The following is a 19,611-nucleotide window of genomic DNA, read 5'->3' on the forward strand; positions in this document are numbered from 1 at the left end:
TAAGAATTTAAAGTCTTGAATACAATTCAGTAAAAGTCCAGAAGATATCCAAAGCTTTCGGAATGCTGATGTGTCAACAGTCTTTTGTTAAATCATAGTAATATAATTCCAGGTTTGAATTAGGTATATATATATATATATATATATATATATATATATATATATATATATATATATATATATATATATATATATATATATATATATATATATATATATATATATATATATATATATATATATATATATATATATATATATATACACACACTACTTCTCACCAGTGTCAGGCATTACATTAGGATCAGTTTCTACTCAGGGAAAGTTACGATGCAGTTTATGCTTCCAAAATCTATTCTACATGTCCGGAAGTCATGTACCGGAAGTAATGTCGGATTCCATTGTCTAGGTGCTTATAAAATTTGATAAAATTCCATAAATTTTGTGCATTAATCCGCGAAATTAGTGATATATATGTAGCTAGCAAGTAATCATAGTATTTATTTATTGATTCACACAGTAGACTATATAAAGTCAATAACCTAGTTGATGCAATCGTTTGCCGATTTTTCAAGTTGCCGAACAACCTATTTTCGATACAGTTTTATTTTAGGATGAAAATGCGTATTCTGCTACATATAGAGAGATGAATATGTTTATGACAGCAAGTTTTAAAAAGGCAGATACTGTATCCATTTATTAGAATCCCGGTGGGAGCGAGACGCGTTTCTGAACAACTCTATTAGCATTATTAGTTGGTTGTCGTTCTTTGTAGGACTGGTTGTGCCAATTAAGCTTCCATTGTAAACCCATGGAAACACCATATGAAAAATTCAGTAACTTTACATTTCTTAATGCGCATCGCCAAACCTATATTTTTTTCCAGCTGCAAATAGGAAAAACTCTCAAAAGATTCTTTTTGCTAAAATTTTTATGTTAATTATCAACCAATAATAGAGCGACAGCAATACATACTCCATTTTAGGCAAAGAAAACATAATTTATAAAACAGGATTATTTAGATACGAAATGGGCATGGTCATAAGAAGGGAATGTTTTCCTTGTGAACATTGTCCTTGACAATGAATCATAATATATCATTATTAGTTTTCAGAGAAATGTGTTTAAGTTGTACCAGTTATTTAGTTTCCAATTTTGAGCTTACTGGTAATAGAATGGAAGAGTTTATGGGATGGTCTGTTGTCTTATATCTCCCTGTTGGTCCATTAGCATAAGTTTGTTATCCTGACTCCAAAATAGATGATAGTATCAGCATGGGGTTTTCACTCCAAGACTTTCTAAAATGTCTAATTTTTCCTAAATGAAAACGGTGCCATATGGCCATAGATGTCATATGACCACCATGACAGATATCTTGAAAATCCGGTATTGCTTCTTCTCCTGAACAGAAAGTCATATCAGCTTGGGGTTTCACTGGAAGACTCCACCAGAATGGATGGTCATATGAAGTTATTCACTGGAAGACATTTTATGGTATCTGTTTGGTATTGAATACAAACTGTGCTGATCTGATATCCAGTATGGCCACCACAGCAGCCATCCTGAAAATCTTGCTGCTACTTTCTCCTAGATGGTAATTCATATCAGCATTGGGTTTTTGCTAGAATTCTTATAATGTCTAGTTTGCATTACATGAAAATGATACGAGTTTGACATTTAGTGTGGCCACCATGGCAGCTATTTAGAAACTGTTGTTAATGCTAATCATTTAAAATGTAAAGTCTTATTGACATAGGGGTTTCAGCAGAAAACTGATTATCATATCTCGCTGATCCTGAAAGAAAATGGTGTAGATCTGATCTCAAATATAGTTGTTACACTGAACATTTTGAAAATCTTATCACTACTTATGAATGGATGGTTATATTAGTATGGGCTTTCAACCAGAAGTCTTATCCTTAATGAAAATACAACCAATCTTACATTCAGTATGGCTGCAACAATGGCTAATTTGAGTCTATTATCACTCCAGAATATAAGATATGGTTTCAGCATTCTGTAGTTAAAAGAACTAAATTCTTGCAGATTCTTTTCAGACAGAGCAGCATCAGTCCCAGCAAGGGACTCTTGTTTAACTATTTATTCATTTACATCCTATCAGGTAATGTAATATTTCTTCTTTTCTGCAGGCAAAAGTTGGGGTTGTATATAATTTGAAATTTTTAATTAATGCATATTTTGCAAACTACTTTTGATAAATGTTTGAAAAGTATCATGTTGTAAAAATTTGCATTGTTTGTAATGGTTGATTTTATTGTCTTTTATGTTTATCCATGGATGGATTAATGGATGAATAAATTAAAAAAATGTATGGATTTGGTAAAAACAGTGAGTTCATGAAGGAATCCAGTCTAAGGCCAGTCAGTGTACCTGGCAGGACAATGGATTAAAGACGTGACAAATGCTATGCTCATGATTTTTTAGGAAATAAATCATATTCCTATCGATTTCTTGCAGGTATATCTCGATGAAAGGTCGTTCAAGTTTGCTGGGCTGGCTAATAAGAGGCTACCCCATGCCGACACCAAATGGTGTCGGCGAATTCCAACTTTTCAGTAGGGACTGGACTCTGACCCTACATCCCAACATAAATGGCCAAATATAAAAAATGAGGCAACAAGGGTCAGAGAAAACTCAGACTAGTGATATGTTTGTACAAAAATTAACCAGAACTCCTAGTTTTAAAATTCTAGCAAGACCTCTGGGTATATATATATATATATATATATATATATATATATATATATATATATATATATATATATATATATATATATATAATTTTGGGGTTTGCTCCCGCTTCTCCCTGTTCAGCTCTCACTTCTGCCTATTCTGAAGAAAAGAAACCACTTCTTCCTAAAATGTAAGTCTAGCTGGACCCTGCTTAGTAACAAAAACCTGACTTCTGGAATCCAACTTCAGAAAAAATAATCAGATTACCTGCCTTACCATCTGATTTAAATATTGGTTTTGAACATGTATTAGATAAAATGTCACCACTTGTGAGGAGTAAATTTGACATTTATGGACCAAGATGCTGGCTGTATATATCAATGGGGTGGCTGCTATTATGCACAAACTAGCTGGTGCGAAGAAAATTGGCTATGTAGAGAAGGTGGTAGCAGGGGGGCACTGTATAACAGGGAGTCCACTGTACTGTAGACATAAATGTGCAGAAGTTATCAGATCAAGGAACATCTACAGCATAACATTTGATACTGTGTTTTAGAAAACTGCCATTTTTTCTTTGCAATTTATGTTTGCATCTGTTGTACTTAAGAGGTTTTGCATGTAGAGTGACCAAGAGACATAGAAAACTAAAAGGAATGAAGAGCCCAAAGGTCCATGATCAACTTTAAATTGACGAGAAGTGACCTTTTTTTGCTGGTTAGAAAATATAGTATAATTTCCAGATTTTTGTCTTACACTTTCAAGTACTGTTGATATTGTCAACTTTGTAGCAAACAGTATGTCTGCTTATAAAGGATATTTGTTTGCTTCATTTTTATATCATTTTCAAATTTATTGTGAAAGACTTATTCATTCAAGGACAAATTTGTTTGTGTAGTCTCGTAAATGTGATTTATAGGCTGGTTTCATTCCTATGAATTTCAACATCAGTATTTTACTAATAGTTTCACTTGGATGGGGTGACAGGTACAACCTATATTTACCCTCTCCAGAGTACATTGGTTACACAATACAGCAAGTTAAATATATTTTGTACCTACATCATCATATGTCATTATTTATTTATTTGTCATATTTTATTTTGGAGAGTTATGGGCAACATATTATTTCAGCTTCCAGACTGGGCCTGTTGGCAGTAATCCTAGTAAACCAGTTTGGAGATAGGCAATGGCCAACAGGATGGGATCAAAGGAGAAAATATTCATTAATCGAAACTACTCCAGTGAGCTGCTGGTTCAAATGGCAGAGCTCAGAAAATCTGACATGTATTGTGATGCTATCCTCAATCTTGGAGAACACAGATACAAGGTACATGATAAGTATTTGTGATAGGTGTATATTTGGGAGAAAAAATATTGTATTTTTTGGCTTCAACTAAACATTGTGATGAAGAGAATTTTTGTTTTATGTACATTATTAAAGATATTTGAGCTGAGAAGTTATGTATACATTGAAACCTGTTTATCGGTCACTTGATACAGGACACCTGCTAACAAAGGATAGTATTGAGCTCCTTTTCTTTAGTTTACTTGCTTTTTTTACCTCTGTATAAAGACACCTGTCATTAAAAGATCAATTTTTGTGGTCCATAAAATGACCTTCATAGACAGTTTTCACTATACTCGTTGCCAAGAAAAGATGTAAACTTGATTCACTTTCACCATCAAGACATTGTTTTATGTTTAATTTTCATCCAGAATGTAAAGGTTTTGTATCAGGTTAGATGTTTCAGATATTCTACTATTGCACCAGTAAAAAGGGGGCAGCATCATTTTCAAAGATCTTTAATGTCACATTGTAACAATGGATGGTGGACAACATGAAATTTCAACTACTGAACATTGATAGCTGGCTATATAATTTTATAATAGATTTCAAAGTCAGAGAAAATTTGCAGAAATATTCACTGTTCATAAATCTAACATGTCACAGATTATTAGTAAATTTGAACAATGAAATGTGGAAAAAAGCAACCATAGTGGACAGGAAATAGACAAGATGGTCTAGCATAATAGAGAGATTACAGATGGTTACAACCAGTATGAATCAGAAAAATCACCCATGAGAACATGTCAGCACCAACTGCATGATTCTAGTTTAAGTAAACACTGAGTTCAGAAGACACTAATGGTGTCTGCTAACAACAAATCATATGAAGTGGTCAAAGTGAGAGAAATCTCACAGTTGAGATATACTGGAATAAAGTAATGTTTTCAGTTGAAACCCAGGTTATCAGCACTAAAACCATCTGTATATGTGGGGATCAACAATGAAACTTAACAAATCCATGTGCCTATAACTAAATGGAAATAATATCAGGATAGGTGCCATGTTTTGGGGATACATTATCTAAATGTAGGTTCGATTCTCCCATATGGATGCTAATAGCAGTATTGAATTCACTGGTTGTTCATGTTTAGTCTGAATGCACAGTTTTGTAAGGAGCTTTGGAACCCATCCAAACTGTCGATAAATTCTCTTTTGCTGTTGGGTTACTAAGAATTTTGGAAGATTTAAAGACACACAAAATTCAATTATCATCATTTTTATCAAAGAGCATTTGAGAAGAAAGAGAAGAAAGGGAAATATAGTAAAATGTTTGTAATGTTGCTTTTAATTCATAGATTATGACTTCCAGTTTTTCAAATATTACTTGCAAACCTTGTTCATGTACTAATAAGTTGTAATTCTATTTAATGTTTTTACTTACGTTAGTATAATATATCTTCAACAGCTGCACAAAGTCTATTTAATGTTTTTACTTACGTTAGTATAATATATCTTCAACAGCTGCACAAAGTTGTGCTGGTTGCGGCATGTCCCAATGTTCTCCGTTGCCTAGATCACACTGAGGAGGGAAGCATACTTCATCTGACCCTTCCAGTAGAGATCCATCAAGTGGCTATAGAACTAGTGCTGGACTATTTCTACAAGGGAACAATCAAGCTCTGTATTGACAACATTCATCGTGTGGAGAGACTGGCTCGGCATCTGCAGGTTCCATCTCTCATCCAGTATTGCCTTGAATTTGTATCGATGCTTGATGCCAGAAGTCTTGAGGAGAGTTATTTGCAACTTCAGAAAGGCAGTGAGGCAAAGCAGCAGAAAACAAAAGATGTTTTGGCCAAAGTCATGCCACTTCCAACCCCAGATGTTGAAATAAAAGTAGAACCAGAGGATGAACAGGAGGAAAGTGATCAGCCGAACACTATGAATAGGGCCAAAACTGCTGATGGAGCAAGTGGTGCAGATGCAGCAGAACATCAAACTATGGCAAATCCTGATAGCCCGGAACCACAAAAAGAGGGCATGGAGAACGATGATATGGTTTCAGATGCTGAACAAGATGAAGATGAAGAGGAGGAAGAGGAGGAGGACAAGGAACTGGAGGAAGAAGAAGAAACAGAAGAAGAAGAGGAGACCACCAGAGCTGAGGTTTGTATGTCCCTATTAGAAAGATGTGTTTCATTAAATTGTTTCCTAAGTATTTTAGGATTTACTTCATGTTGCTGTCATATTGGCTAAAATATACTAACAAAAAAATAAAAACCTCAGTAACATTATCTTATTATAGTCAAAATAAAGCACAGCAGAAGCTATATAGCCGTGTCACAGAGTTGTCTGATTTGCTTATAGTACTTAAAAGTTATTCTATGGTTTCAGCATTTGATCATGATAGTTAAGAATTGCATGATTAAAATTTCTAAAGAGTTAAATTTGACCAGAATTTAACAGTATAAAAATCTGGAATCAAGATCATAAACATGAGCAATTTTTGTTTTTATAAACTTTTTTTAAGCTGTCCAAGTTTACAGACATAACTATTTATTATCTGAACCTGTCATATTGTCAAAACTTGCAGTTTTTAGAGTGAAGCAGTAACTTTCTTGGACTTTTGCTTTTTCTTCAACCCCAAGTCAGAAATGGATGTGAAGGACTCCTGTGCCCATGCATTTGTCGATCCATCTATCATTTCCATCTGCAAGACATTCCAATCCTTTCCATTTATATTCGGGGCCCCGAGTGGCCGAGTGGTCTAAAGTGCTCACCGTTCCATATCACTGCCATCTCACCTCAGTCTGCATGGGTTCGAGTCCAAGGCTTGGCTAGTGTCGGTATGTGGGAAAGCCTGCCAGTAGCTTCTCATGGGTCAGTGGTTCTTCCCTGGGTTTTCAGGGTTCTTCCTCCACCAGTTATACTGGCCGCCATGTATAGCCTATATTGTGCTGAAAAATGGTGTTTAACCCTAGAACAACAACATCAATTTAAATTCCAGTCCTTTCAGTTTGACAATATCATGATGATGGTAAGTCTTGGGACACAAAATAATTAATTTTTCTCGTGTTCCAAGACTTATTGCATACAAAATGTAGCATTTTTGGTATGCCAACACTTACAGAAACAGTATTGTCACAACAAAATTGGCAAGATTGCCATGCATCAGACAGCAGTGATTAGTTCTTGTTCAATTAACCAAATCAGTTAACTGTTATTAACTACTTGATTGATTTTATGTTATTATTTTGCATGTGTAGATTTTTCCATTTTTCCAAGATGAAATAAAATAAAGGAAGATAAAGACTTCAGAATTCATGGGCCACTTGGAGAGTACCAGGAGATCTATGCTATAGTGTACAGTACTTACACAGCATAAATCATGCATAGCATCACCCATATTCTTGTTTATTATCAAAAATATTATATGAAAATTTTGCTTTACTCGTTTTTGCTTTTTACAAAATCACATTCTTCCATTCTAGCTGGATGTCAATTGCTATTTTGTTTACTTTGATCCACATGCTCAAGAGTTACCTACTCAAGAACCTATTCAAGAGTTGCCTATTCAGTGATATAAGCAATGCTACAGAGTGATGTCATTTATATGAAAAGACATGCATCTTTCATTTCATAAGTTACTTTATCAGCATGTATTCACATAAGTGATCTTAACCAATCCATTTTGGGTTAGTGTTTTGGCTTAGCACAAAATTATAATTTTCCATTCATTATTCATTCCACTTTTGATTTGGCCAGCAGGTTGTTTTAGCATTTCCTTTTGTTTTTAATTGGTAGATTTATTTACTGAAAGCAATTTAAGCCAGGTAATTGCTTAAACTCCGAAACTTGCTTGGATAAAGAGGAAATTTTGTCTAGTGGCAGTGGTGGTACTCATTTGTCCTTCAACGTTATCCACACCAGTTAACTGTTGTAAAAGTTAAAGTGGATTGAGAAGGACAAGATGTTGTGCATAATAGCAGTACTAAATTAATTTGTCCCCATAATTGATATTAGATTGACCAATCAATTAAAGTATGAACACCTGCTCGGTTAAGTGGAAATATGCGAACTTTAATAGACTTTTGTTGATTTTTTTAATACTGAGATATAGCTGCTGGGCTTGGCAGTGTTATTAGATGCAATCAGTTGACCAGTATATAATGTCTGCTTAATACGCTGGAAATTGAAAAGGTATGAAATTGTACATGCATTCATCTTAAAATTTATAAAAGTGACTCGTGACCATTGTAGGCCTACTGCACTTAGTTCTCGGGTTTTACATGGGTATGGTGTTTGTTTATGAACTCGTTATTAGTGTCCTATTTTTTATAAAAATATTTTACAGTTATGGAAAAGCAAGTTTACAAACGCAAGTCATTCTCTGCACTTTGCGCAATGATTAGTATAGTAGTTTTCACACGTGTCTTTCAATATTAACAAAATCTGAAGTAAAAGTTATATGCACACTGAAAGTATGTGTTGATTGTTAATTATTCTTGCTGTAGTCGTTCAAACAAATAGGTGTACAAGCATTATTTATTGGAAATTTGCAATGGATAAATGTACACTGAAACCCACATGAGAAAATTTTAGCAGTATGAAATTTTTACAGACACCGTTCATAGACCCTGTAACCTAATGAACCATACATGTGCTTTGTCTTTCTTAACCTATTTTTGCTATTAATTTTTCCCATTGAATTCAGACACATAATAATTTGTGACAAATTTTTTGAATAGTTTAAATATGTATGCAGTTTGTGCAATGGAATTACATGTATTATGGATTAATTGCAAGCCCCGACAGTATGATATCAATGCCCCTCACCTTAGCCCGGTTAGTTCTAGTGTTGTAGCGAAATGTATTCATCAAGGCATCAGTAGCTAGGCCTAGTTTTGATATCAATTACGTTGACAAAAAAACTCTTGACCATTCACAAGCATATGTTTTGATAGCTGATTGACCATTAACCCTTTTCCGAGTAAGGTAGCAACTATCCATTTCCTGCATGATCTCCTTTGATGATAAAACATACAAACATGTGTTTTAAGATCAGAATCGGTGATCTAGATATATACTAACTGCCTCTTTTACACTTATTTCGGCATAAAATTAGTTTGAAACTGTAAGTGAACCAGTTGGCCTAACCGGAAATAATGGTGGACTTCGCTAAGTCTGGGATGTACGCGTTTATTAGCTTGTCTGTTTTTGTAAATCATCGGGCAAATATATTCAGAAAAATATACAAATCATTGAAAGCAAAGCCTATGTATTATTTTATTAAAGAGTTAACTTTAAAGTGCAATTTATGTAGGTCAGAAACGTATTAGACAATGCGATGTTGTGGAATTCGCAATTTGCGCTTTAAGGTCTAAGCTGTTTTCTGACTTAACACATATTTGCGAAAATACGGACAAAAACAGCAAATCAGATATTATTTAACCATTGTCTAAAATTACTATAAGTACATAGACAAATAAATAAACTATAAATTTGCAATCCTGTCAAAGGACTGTTGTAATGAAGCTATATTAAAGTGAGTGATTACATTACGGAAACCTCTCCATCTAAAAATAGATGCACTCATGTCTGTATTGATTCTGTAGGAAAGAAGGGACTGCAACTTTTGATGGTGGGACTCCTATTTTTACCAAAATGGGAGTCCTGGACTCCTAGTTTTAAAATCCTAGCGAGACCTCTGTATGTGCCAATGAGTTGTTCTCTGAAAAAAAAGTAAAATACTGTAAAACCCCGCATTAATGTGACCCCAATATTAACGCGATCCAATTTTTGGATCCCAATCATCGCATTATAGCGGGGTTCCCCTGTACTTGGAGCAGTAGTGCAAAATGCTTTTAAAAGGAAACTACTATAATAAATCAGCCGTTCCTCAGATGTTTGAAATGTCAGTATAAATTTTCTTGCTACATATAAAGGAAAGAAAGTGTATAAAAAATAAAGATTATTTAGAGACATGTTTACAGCAGTGAAAAGGACCATGAATAGCAATATCTCTGGGATTATGTACATCTGACCTTGTGTAAATTAGTATTAGTACCACTCCGGTGGCCTAGTGGTTAGAGCATCCGCCTTGGATGCGGGAGGTCGCGGGTTCGATTCCTGGCCGAGTAATACCAAAGACATACATAAATGGTACTAACAGCTGCCTCGCTTGGCGCTCAGCATTAAGAGGTTATTATTAGGAATGGTCGGCCTGGTGTCAGGATAATGTGACTGGGTGGGACATCATGCTGCATGTCTGTGGCATGATGCCCCAGTGCTAGACATCACCTATAAACTGTCACACTGCAGACATCATAGCAAAATGACTGAAAAATTGTTAAAGCTACGTTAAAAATCCAAAGCACATACACACAGTATCTCTTCAAGCCGCCATGCTCTCAGTATTTTCAGTACTTTGATTTATTGACAAGTGCCACAGTACAATCTTTTGACTGTAATTTACAGTTCTGGCTTTCATTGATACTTGTACATATCATGGTCATCATGTGAAGATATTCATAGTGACCAGTCATTTTAATAGCATGAATTTTGTAAGAAATATTGCCCTTTTTTAACTTTCACCAGCATGAGGCAATTAAATGCGCAGTTGTTTTCAATTGAGACTACTCTAGGCCCAGCCCCATCATATGAGGTATGGGTAGGGTGTAGGAGGGACAGGTAGAATTTTTTTAAAGCAAATTGCTAACCATTCCTTGAGTTTCAGTAGTCCTTCAACTAGAGCCAAGCCGATTCTAAAACTTTATTTTGAAGACAGGGTTGTTCCATGTGACAGGTTCTATCATTTTATGTTTCTAATACACTTAGCAACCATTGGATTTACATAGCAACCAATAATAAATCTTACTTTTGAAATCTCAACAGAAATACCCACTTTTCCAGGCTTTATGGAAATACACAGGTCTCTAAGTTCTTCTTGTACTTCACAGACTTTCAGATGTTAGTCTTGGATCATAAGTGTTCTATTGTGATTCCTCTGGACTCTAGAGTACTAGCTTTGCACTCTCAGTTACTAGTTGTGTACTCAAAATTACTTGCTGTGTAGTCTCATTACTACCTGTATACTCTCAATTACTATCTGTACTCTCAGTTGCTTGGTGTATACTCAAAATTACAAGCTGTGGAATCTTAATTACTAGCTGTATGCTCAACAACTAGTTGTGGAATCTCAGTTACTGTGTACTCTCAATTACGAGCTGTATACTCAAAATTACAAGCTGTGGACTCTCAGTTACAGTGTGGACTCTCAGTTACTGTGTACTCTCAATTACTAGCTGTGGAATCTCAATTACTGTTTATGTACTTGCAATTACTAGCTGTATACTCTCAATTACTAGCTATGGGCCTTCAGTTTTCCTGAAACTATGGCAGTATGTTTTCCCAAGCAGGTTGCATGGGGATAAAATTTACTTGTGAAGAAAGATAATTACATAAATGGAAAAAAAAAGAATTCATATATTCAGAAAGTAAAGAAATTAAAATAATATTTTAAATTAAATTAAATAATTCAGATACATATAGTGATTAAGATTGACTATTTTAAGGTATTATTGACTTTCCTTGAATGTAAAGATTTTATGTTTACTAATGGACTTTCTTTTTGTCTCACCTGGACCCCAGTTTTCGTATCAGCCCCCCCCCCCATTTCATTGTGTCATGGTAAGATATCGGTTTTGGTGGCATTGTTGTTACCATCTTCCCTGATATTAAGATTCTGTATTAAAGGTGTGATTTTTTCTATAGCGTTATTGGATAAATTAAGTTTGGACTCTTATCTGTTGGGCAAGGCCACAGAGTTTACCAGATTTCTAACCTGCATAATACCTGAATTGATGCTGTTTAATCAAACTTATTGAATCTCATCCTGTTAAGCCAGAGGTCTCGTTAGGGTTTTAAAACTAGAAGTCCAGGAGTCCCACCAGCAAAAGTTGAAGTCCCTCCAGGGGTCAAGCTAGGCTTGAATTTTAGGGAGAAGTGACTTCTCATTTTGGACAGAACAGGAAGATGTTAGAGCTCAACAAGGAGAAGTGGACGCAAAGCAAGAAACACTTATATGTTCTCTTATTTGAATTAAGCCCTCTATTTCCAAGTATTCATATTTACATTTAACTTTGGATTTAAGCAATACTTTATTTTCAAGTAGACAATTTTCTGAGTTATTTTGGCCATATGACTCTAAAAAAGAATAACAGAAACTATATTGTAACAAATTTTAACTGAGTAACCAGATTACATTACTGTAATTTCAAGTTAGTAAAAATGCTTAATCAACTACCCATAATCAGTTTTTAAAAATTCTTGTATTTATTTATACTTTCTCAAAGTTCACAATAATGGCACTTTCAAAGATTTCTAAACGTGTTTGAAACAACCCCTGTACCATGTACATGAGGGCAAATGCACACGTCTTCAGATTATACTGTTCATCCTCATTTCTTCATTGCAGATAAAACATTACCATAACTATTCATACATAATACACTAAAATGCATAAAATTACATGTCTCCTTTATAGTCGGTATTTGAACTAAACCCTTCTTTCCTACAGAATCAACACAGACGTGAGTGCATCTATTTTCAAAACGAGAAGTTTACATAATTTGCACTTTAAAGTTAAATCTTTATTAAAATAATACATATGCTTTGCTTTCAATGAATTGTATATTTTTCTGAATATATTTGCTCGATGATTTATGAAAACAGACAAAATAATAAACTGGTACATCCCAGACATAGTGATGTCTGCCATTATTTCTCGTTAGGCCTCCTGGTTTACTTACAGTTTCAAACTAATTTTATGATGAAATAGTGTACAAGGGGCATTTAATATATATCCAGATCACCGATTCTGATCCTAAAACACAAATTGCTATTTAGACACTATTGTTAAAGTTTCAAAACACAAGTTTGTATGTTTTATCATCAAAGGATAGCATGTGGAAATTGGGCAGCGCTAGTTGCTACCTTACTCAGTAATGGGTTAATGGTTAATCGGCTATCAAAACACATGCTTGTGAATGGGCAAGAGTTTGTTTGTCAGTGTAATTTATATCAAACTAGGCCTAGCTACTGATGTACATTTTGCTGAAACACTAGAACTAACTGGGCTAAGGCAAGGGGACATCTCAAAAAGTATGGTCAGTCACGGGGCGAAGTCATTTTCGCTTTCCTAACAGAAGAAGGCGAAGTTAACATTTTTTAGGCGACTTAGTTGTCCAATTCGCCTGGTAGTGTGACCCCTGGCCCTCCCCAAAAACTATGAAAATTTGAAGAACTATTGGTTGCCATTGAGTTTAATTTCTACATTCTTTATTACACAGACATAGCTCTTGTTTGTCCATCAGAGTGAGACTGAATTTTGTCAATCCAAGTAACAACTTATTCCAAACACTAAGATAGGCATCACACAATTTCTTGCACTTAGCTACTGTCCCATCTGAACTATCAGTTCTAGCAGCTTTATCACTCTTCTGAATCTCGTTAAGTCTTCATAATTTTCCGTTTAACCCCAAATTACTTATCCAAAATTGCGAATGGTATTTTGTCTAAGTCTCAACATTTCTTGATTCTGATGTTACGTGCACTGCTTATTCTGCTACATTCGGAAATGAACACAATAATGAAAGCTAAAGTTGTTTATTTGATGTACTCTTATAATTGACCACGTGTACATCTCTGGGTCCTGCTGCCTCTGAATTCAATCACTGTAAATATCAGTACATTTTCCCACCCCGCTGCCAGTCAAAGCCTTTGAACTTGCCACCCAGCTATTGCATCATGTTCTTTTGGTGTACTCTTATAATGGCAACATGTACATCAAGGGGTCTTTCAGCCACTGAATTCTGTCATTGTAAATATCAGTACAGCTAATTGATCAAAACATTTTCTCACAAAGCAGGTGGCTGAAGCAGGACTGGCAAGTCTTTAAATTTTGCCACACACCTATTACATGCATATGGAGGACTCCCACCTCACTGATTTTCTGCATCTCAGATAAAACAAATTGGCATCCAGATACGTGTGATGAAGTGTTTCCGAGCTATTGGCAATGTGAATACCACATCAAGCTCCATTTGTGATTGTTTCATTTGCTGCACGTCTTGTACCTTTGATTCAGTTTATAAGATATATTTTTGTTCAGTATATTGGACAATTTAGGTTAAACATCCTTAGGATCATCATGATAAGTTTTTGTACGGCTGTATGTGCATGATTATTTACATAGTTAATCATTTTGTAAACATTTATAGACAGTAAAATAATCTAAGATGTTTACATGCGTATAAACATTTAAGGACAACAAAATAATCTATGATGTTTACATGCAAATGTGTTGCACCTTTAGTGCTAAGATTCCCATCTTGCCTTTGTTTGCAGATAGTGGCATTGCTTTCAGGTGAAACAGCAGTATTTTGTAGACTTCTTGTAATGGCCTTATTATTATACTGTCTGTTGATGTTAAAAAGATCAAAAGATCATGAAATGTGTTTTATGGCAGTAGTGGTGGTGGTGAGAAGCCATGCATGATCAGGGTTAACCATGTTCTTGGGTTTTCAGTCCTAGTCTTGTCACATTTTTGTACCCCATTGATACTTAGCTTCTTCAAGAACCAGAAGTTTGGGTTCAGCTCTGCATTTTCAAAACTGAGTTTACATCTTTCTAAATAGTAGGCTCCCTATATATTTTTTGAAGTGGGGAATGTGGTACAGATTTTTGAAGTGGGGAATGTGGTACAGATTTTTGAAGTGGGAAATGTGGTACAGATTTTTGAAGTGGAAAATGTGGTACAGATTTTTGAAGTGGGAAATGTGGTACAGATTTTGTTGTTGTTGAAATTCTTTGGAATAAAGCAGGGTATAATACAGTTTTACAATGCAAGACTTCAGTTTTTCTCTTATTTTTCAGAAGACTGAAAACAGCTCTGTCCTTAAAATGAACATCAAGGTAGAACCAAGGTCCACTGATGAAGAGGAGGAAGATGATGACAATGAGAAGGGAGGAAAAGAAAAACTTACGTCAGATCACTTCATCATGCTTTCTCAGCGAGAAAGAGACAATTTTAATAGGTTAGCTCAAGGCAGGTTATCCCCTAGCAGGAATGAAGATATGCCATCTGGATCAAGTCCTTTGTCACCATCAGAAGCCAGTGCCTCAATGGACAGCAGCAATCTGACATTTCCACCATCTGAGAACAAGGCAGAAATAACTGATACACTGGCAGACATCCCAGAGGATTTCAAAAATCATGTGCGATTTCTGTTTGAAAAGCTGATGCAGGCAAATGAAGAGAAGGGGGGCAAGGTTCGTTCCACAACTGCCAAAGGGACTCCAAGAATGTATGATGCAACAGCACTGGTTAGTATTTCTTTATATTTTATATATAGTTAAAAATGTATAGGAGACAAAAATTGAAAATGTAAAGCAGCATGTCTTAAGATTAAAGATAATAGAAAAGGCATACATGATTCTGGTTAATCCTGTTCACTTTCCAGTTGATCCACTTTATCTTGTGACTACTAGTAATTAATGTGAAATAGTTAATATTCCATATTATGAATCTGGTTATGGATGTAAGATAGTTGGTGCAAGTGTAAAAGCTATATTGATTGTTGTATTGCTTGTTAATATTGCTATCTTTAAATTGAAATGACATCACCATTTTTTATGTATCAAGTGTTAGTTACAAGCAAGTTCTTGAAACAAGTACAAAAATGCTATAGGAAAGATGACCATAATAATTATGGTCAAATTAAATCTTGTCCTTCCCTTAATTGCTTTTACAATGGACTTTACACTTATATCCAAGTACATGCATATTGATTTTCTGCTATGCATGCGATTCATAATTATTTTCAAATTTTTGTGTTTCTTTCTTTCTTCCTTTTCATCTACATTAATTCCATTGGCTTGATTATCTAATTTGAATTTAAAGCATTGGAACAAATTTTGCTTTAAGGGAGTTTTGTTATACATGCCTTTTTATATGCACTCTGATCATATAAACTTTAATGCAACTGTCTCTGCAAAGAGTAGCTTTACTACCAAAAGATACAACATTTTCTTCATGTAAAAAGCTTCAGATCTCACACTCTTCTTCTCTCACATAATTCTTACCTCACAAAAGCTGATATGTTTGTTCATGATACGAGTGAAATGAACAACAAGAATATGGAGAATAAAGTATTTTAGAATTTTTCACACAATTATCTCCTTTACGGATAATGCTTCTGATGTATATTAGTCCAATAGTAGTTGGATGTGTGTGAGTGTGTGTGCGTGTGTCACAGTTTCAGTTGGTAATGAAGAGATTTAATAGAACAGAATAGTTTACACTTTGATCATGCAAATTATGGAAACACCTGCTTAATTAAATTTATCAAATTAACATACCTGTAGGCATTTCAGTTCATCCATGGGCTTTGAGACTATACTCATTACTGGTTCACATTTGCTTATTAGAAAATTGTAAAATATGGTATAAGCAGAGCTAATTTGCATGTGCTATTACACTGAGTGTGTAATATGGTTTAAATTAATTAGGTACTTTTGTTTGGTTAGCATCATAAACATTTCTCATTCTTGTCATCAGAAGGGAAAAATCTAGTCCAGTTGAAAATCCTCATAGTCTGTTGACAGAAAATTTGCTTCAATTTTTGTGGTACGCATTGCAAAGGGGCAGTTTTTATTATTAGGCTGCCAGGGTGCTCTGTAAGAAGGGCAGAGTGCATCTCCATGCCATTTCTTACAAGAAACACCTTATGATTCAAGATACTAATCCCTTTTAAACTACTCTAAGCATAATATTATTTAACAGTATTATGTTATTTAGCAGTATTACAAGGTTCCTGCAGTCATGGAAATCTTTGAAAAGTTTGTAAATTACAGAAAAACATTTCAAGGGCCTTGAAAAGTTTGGAAATTTTCATTAGTCATTCAAAGTTTTGGAAAAGTCATGGAATTTGGTTATTTTGCATTATCTGGTCACATTTTTGTTTGCCAATGAAAATGTTTTACCAACCTACCTAACATCGACAATGGATTTATTAGAGTAGGTTCCCCTACAACTTCAGTACGACTACATCCAGTGATCTTACTGGCATTCACAATAATTGTACTCACCGTGTTCAAAAGAAAATGACCTATCTGATAGGATGAAGTCTGTCCAAAGCCCTAAAGCACTCACCGTTCTGGATCACTGCCATCTCACCTCTGTCTGTGTGGGTTCGAGTCCAAGGCTCGGCTAGCGTGGGTACGTGGGAAAGCCTGCCAGTAGCTTCTCGTGGGTCAGTGGTTCTTCCCTGGGTTTTCCAGGGTTCTTCCTCCACCAGTTATACTGGCCGCCATGTATAGTCTATCTAGTGCTGAAAAATGGTGTTAAACCCTAGAACAACAAGAAGAACTGTCCAAAGCCATCTGTAAAATATGTTTTTGTGTTAAATTTATTTGTTAGGCAAGTCTTAGAGGTCATAAATCTATGAAGTGGGTACGCTTGAAATTGGTAAAAAGGTCTTGGAATTTTTTTGGAAAAGTCATAGAATTACCTTTTTTAAAGGTTGCAGGAACCCTGTTATTATGTTATTTATCAGTATTGTGATATTTAGCAGTATTATTTTATTTAGCAGTATTATGATATTAAGCAGTAGTATGATATTTAGCAGTATTATAATATTTAGCAGTATTATAGTTAGCAGTATTATGATATTTAGCAGTACAGTCAAACCCACTTATCTTGACCTCGGTTATCTCGACAACCCGCTTATGTCGAGCGTTTTGGTCCGGTCCCGAAAAAATTCTTCTTTGTTATGCTATTTTTTACCCGCTTATCTCGACCTCTGTTAAGTCGATAACCCGGTTATGTCGGGCATAAGTTTCGGTCCGAAGTAACATGTGGACCCGCTTAATTCGACGAAATGCAACTTTTTAACGTCAATCTCACAGAAATTGTACAAGAAATAGTCAGCAAAAGCGATCGATTTGTAGAAAATATGAAGTAATATCAGTCTGCTTTTGTTTACTCCGGTGCTGATCTGTAACGAACGATTCAAAAGCACTTACGTTTTCATACATATGCTCGGCACCGTCGACACTTGCCACAAACAATTTCATTTTTTTAATGCATTCAGCCATTTCACTGTAGCTTGGGATAGTGATAGGCTGATCATCATCATCATCATCATCATCTTGCTTGCATGATTGTATCTGCTTCGTTGTCACCGATTGGATTATTTCCTCATCAGTAAGTTCACCATAGGTATTGGCATCATCATCCACGTGAACATAATTAGAAAATTCATCCCGAGCAATGCCTATGGAGTCCGCAATCTCATCAGCCATCGCTTCAAGACCTATTTCTGATTGAGGCTCTTTAATTTCTTGTGCAATTAAACACTGCTGGTGAAATTCTTCATTAGAAATTTCCGGAAAAATACAATGGAACCAGCAGTTTTGAATGGTTTTCGGCGATACACTGTTCCAAGCTGCACGGGCATACATGATGGCGTCTAGCAGAGTTGGTTTATAGGATCGCTTTTCCTCATTTGCACTCACAGTCAATGTACATGTACATGTATTTTCAAAAACATTTATTGATCTTTATCTGCGAGATACTGTCATATATTAACCTGGATATAATACAATCTTGGTTATTTTGCACCTAACACCGCGTTATGCGTGAATGGCGGGTGCCTGAAAGCAATCGGTGGATGTTTCTCTCTCACTCTCTCGTTTGTGATTTTCTTTGATCCATTTTTCAATCTGATAACATATTCAAACCTCTGAGTACAACCAAACATGATTTGTTTTTCAATATTCACATCAATTATAAAAATGCGTCGTGTGTTATCTGACATAAGTGATGCACACTACAGTAATGGATGCATATGCTACATGTGATATATGGAGTTCATAGATATATTTTTTCTTTAATAAATTACTTATGATGATAAAAAAGGAATAAATGATAACAACACCAGGTTAGTTCATTTCATTTTATTACCAATTAAGCGTTTTGTTTATTTTATTGTAACATGCAGTGGGAGGGGATTCCAGTAAACACCAGCAAGAGACAGGAGTAATGCTCAAGGACATTTTTAAAATTACCGGTTTTTATGAACCCGGATATCTCGGGACCCGGTTATGTCGACGATTTTTTTACACCCCCGACGTAATCGAGATAACCGGGTTTGACTGTATTTTATTATTTAGCAGTATTATATCTAGCAGTAGTTTGTTATTTAGCAGTATTGTTATTTAGCAGTATTATGATATATAGCAGGATTAGATTATTTAGCAGTATTATGATATTAAACAGTATTATATTATTTAGCAGTTATTTTATTTAGCAGTATTGCATTATTTAGCAGTATTGTTATTTAGCAGTATTATGATATTTAGCAGTATTACATTATTTAGCAGCATCAAGTTTTTTAGCAGAACTAATAATTGTTGTGCAGCAGAGTTGTTCAAGACGATATCAGATCAGCAGCATCTTGCTACTCAGAGATTTTTTTCTTCCACACATGGCTTACTGCACACAGCCTATCAATGATACTGAAAATTTTGATTTAGCCCATTGATATATTTATCTGTTTTTTTTCTTTT

The 19,611-nt window shown here is 35.0% G+C and overlaps 1 protein-coding gene across 2 annotated transcripts in view; it reads left to right on the forward strand.

Moving 5' to 3' along the window:
• The first annotated feature begins 373 nt into the window (after positions 1-373).
• LOC149785062 (uncharacterized) overlaps positions 374-19,611 on the forward strand; it is a 32,937-nt gene continuing 13,699 nt past the window's right edge. Inside the window, exons 1-4 of one of the 2 annotated variants that reach the window (XM_089978780.1) lie at positions 374-409; positions 3,825-4,020; positions 5,503-6,147; positions 14,917-15,366. In XM_089978780.1, the coding sequence (XP_089834906.1) occupies positions 3,880-4,020; positions 5,503-6,147; positions 14,917-15,366 (1,236 nt within the window). In that variant the 5' untranslated portion in view covers positions 374-409; positions 3,825-3,879. The remainder of the gene's footprint in view (positions 410-3,824; positions 4,021-5,502; positions 6,148-14,916; positions 15,367-19,611) is intronic. The other variant, XM_089978781.1, reaches the window with a different exon arrangement.

The sequence above is a fragment of the Sinohyriopsis cumingii genome, chromosome 13 (genome assembly GCF_028554795.1).
Source record: "Sinohyriopsis cumingii isolate HCF-2022 chromosome 13, ASM2855479v2, whole genome shotgun sequence".
NCBI classification, from domain to species: domain Eukaryota; kingdom Metazoa; phylum Mollusca; class Bivalvia; order Unionida; family Unionidae; genus Sinohyriopsis; species Sinohyriopsis cumingii.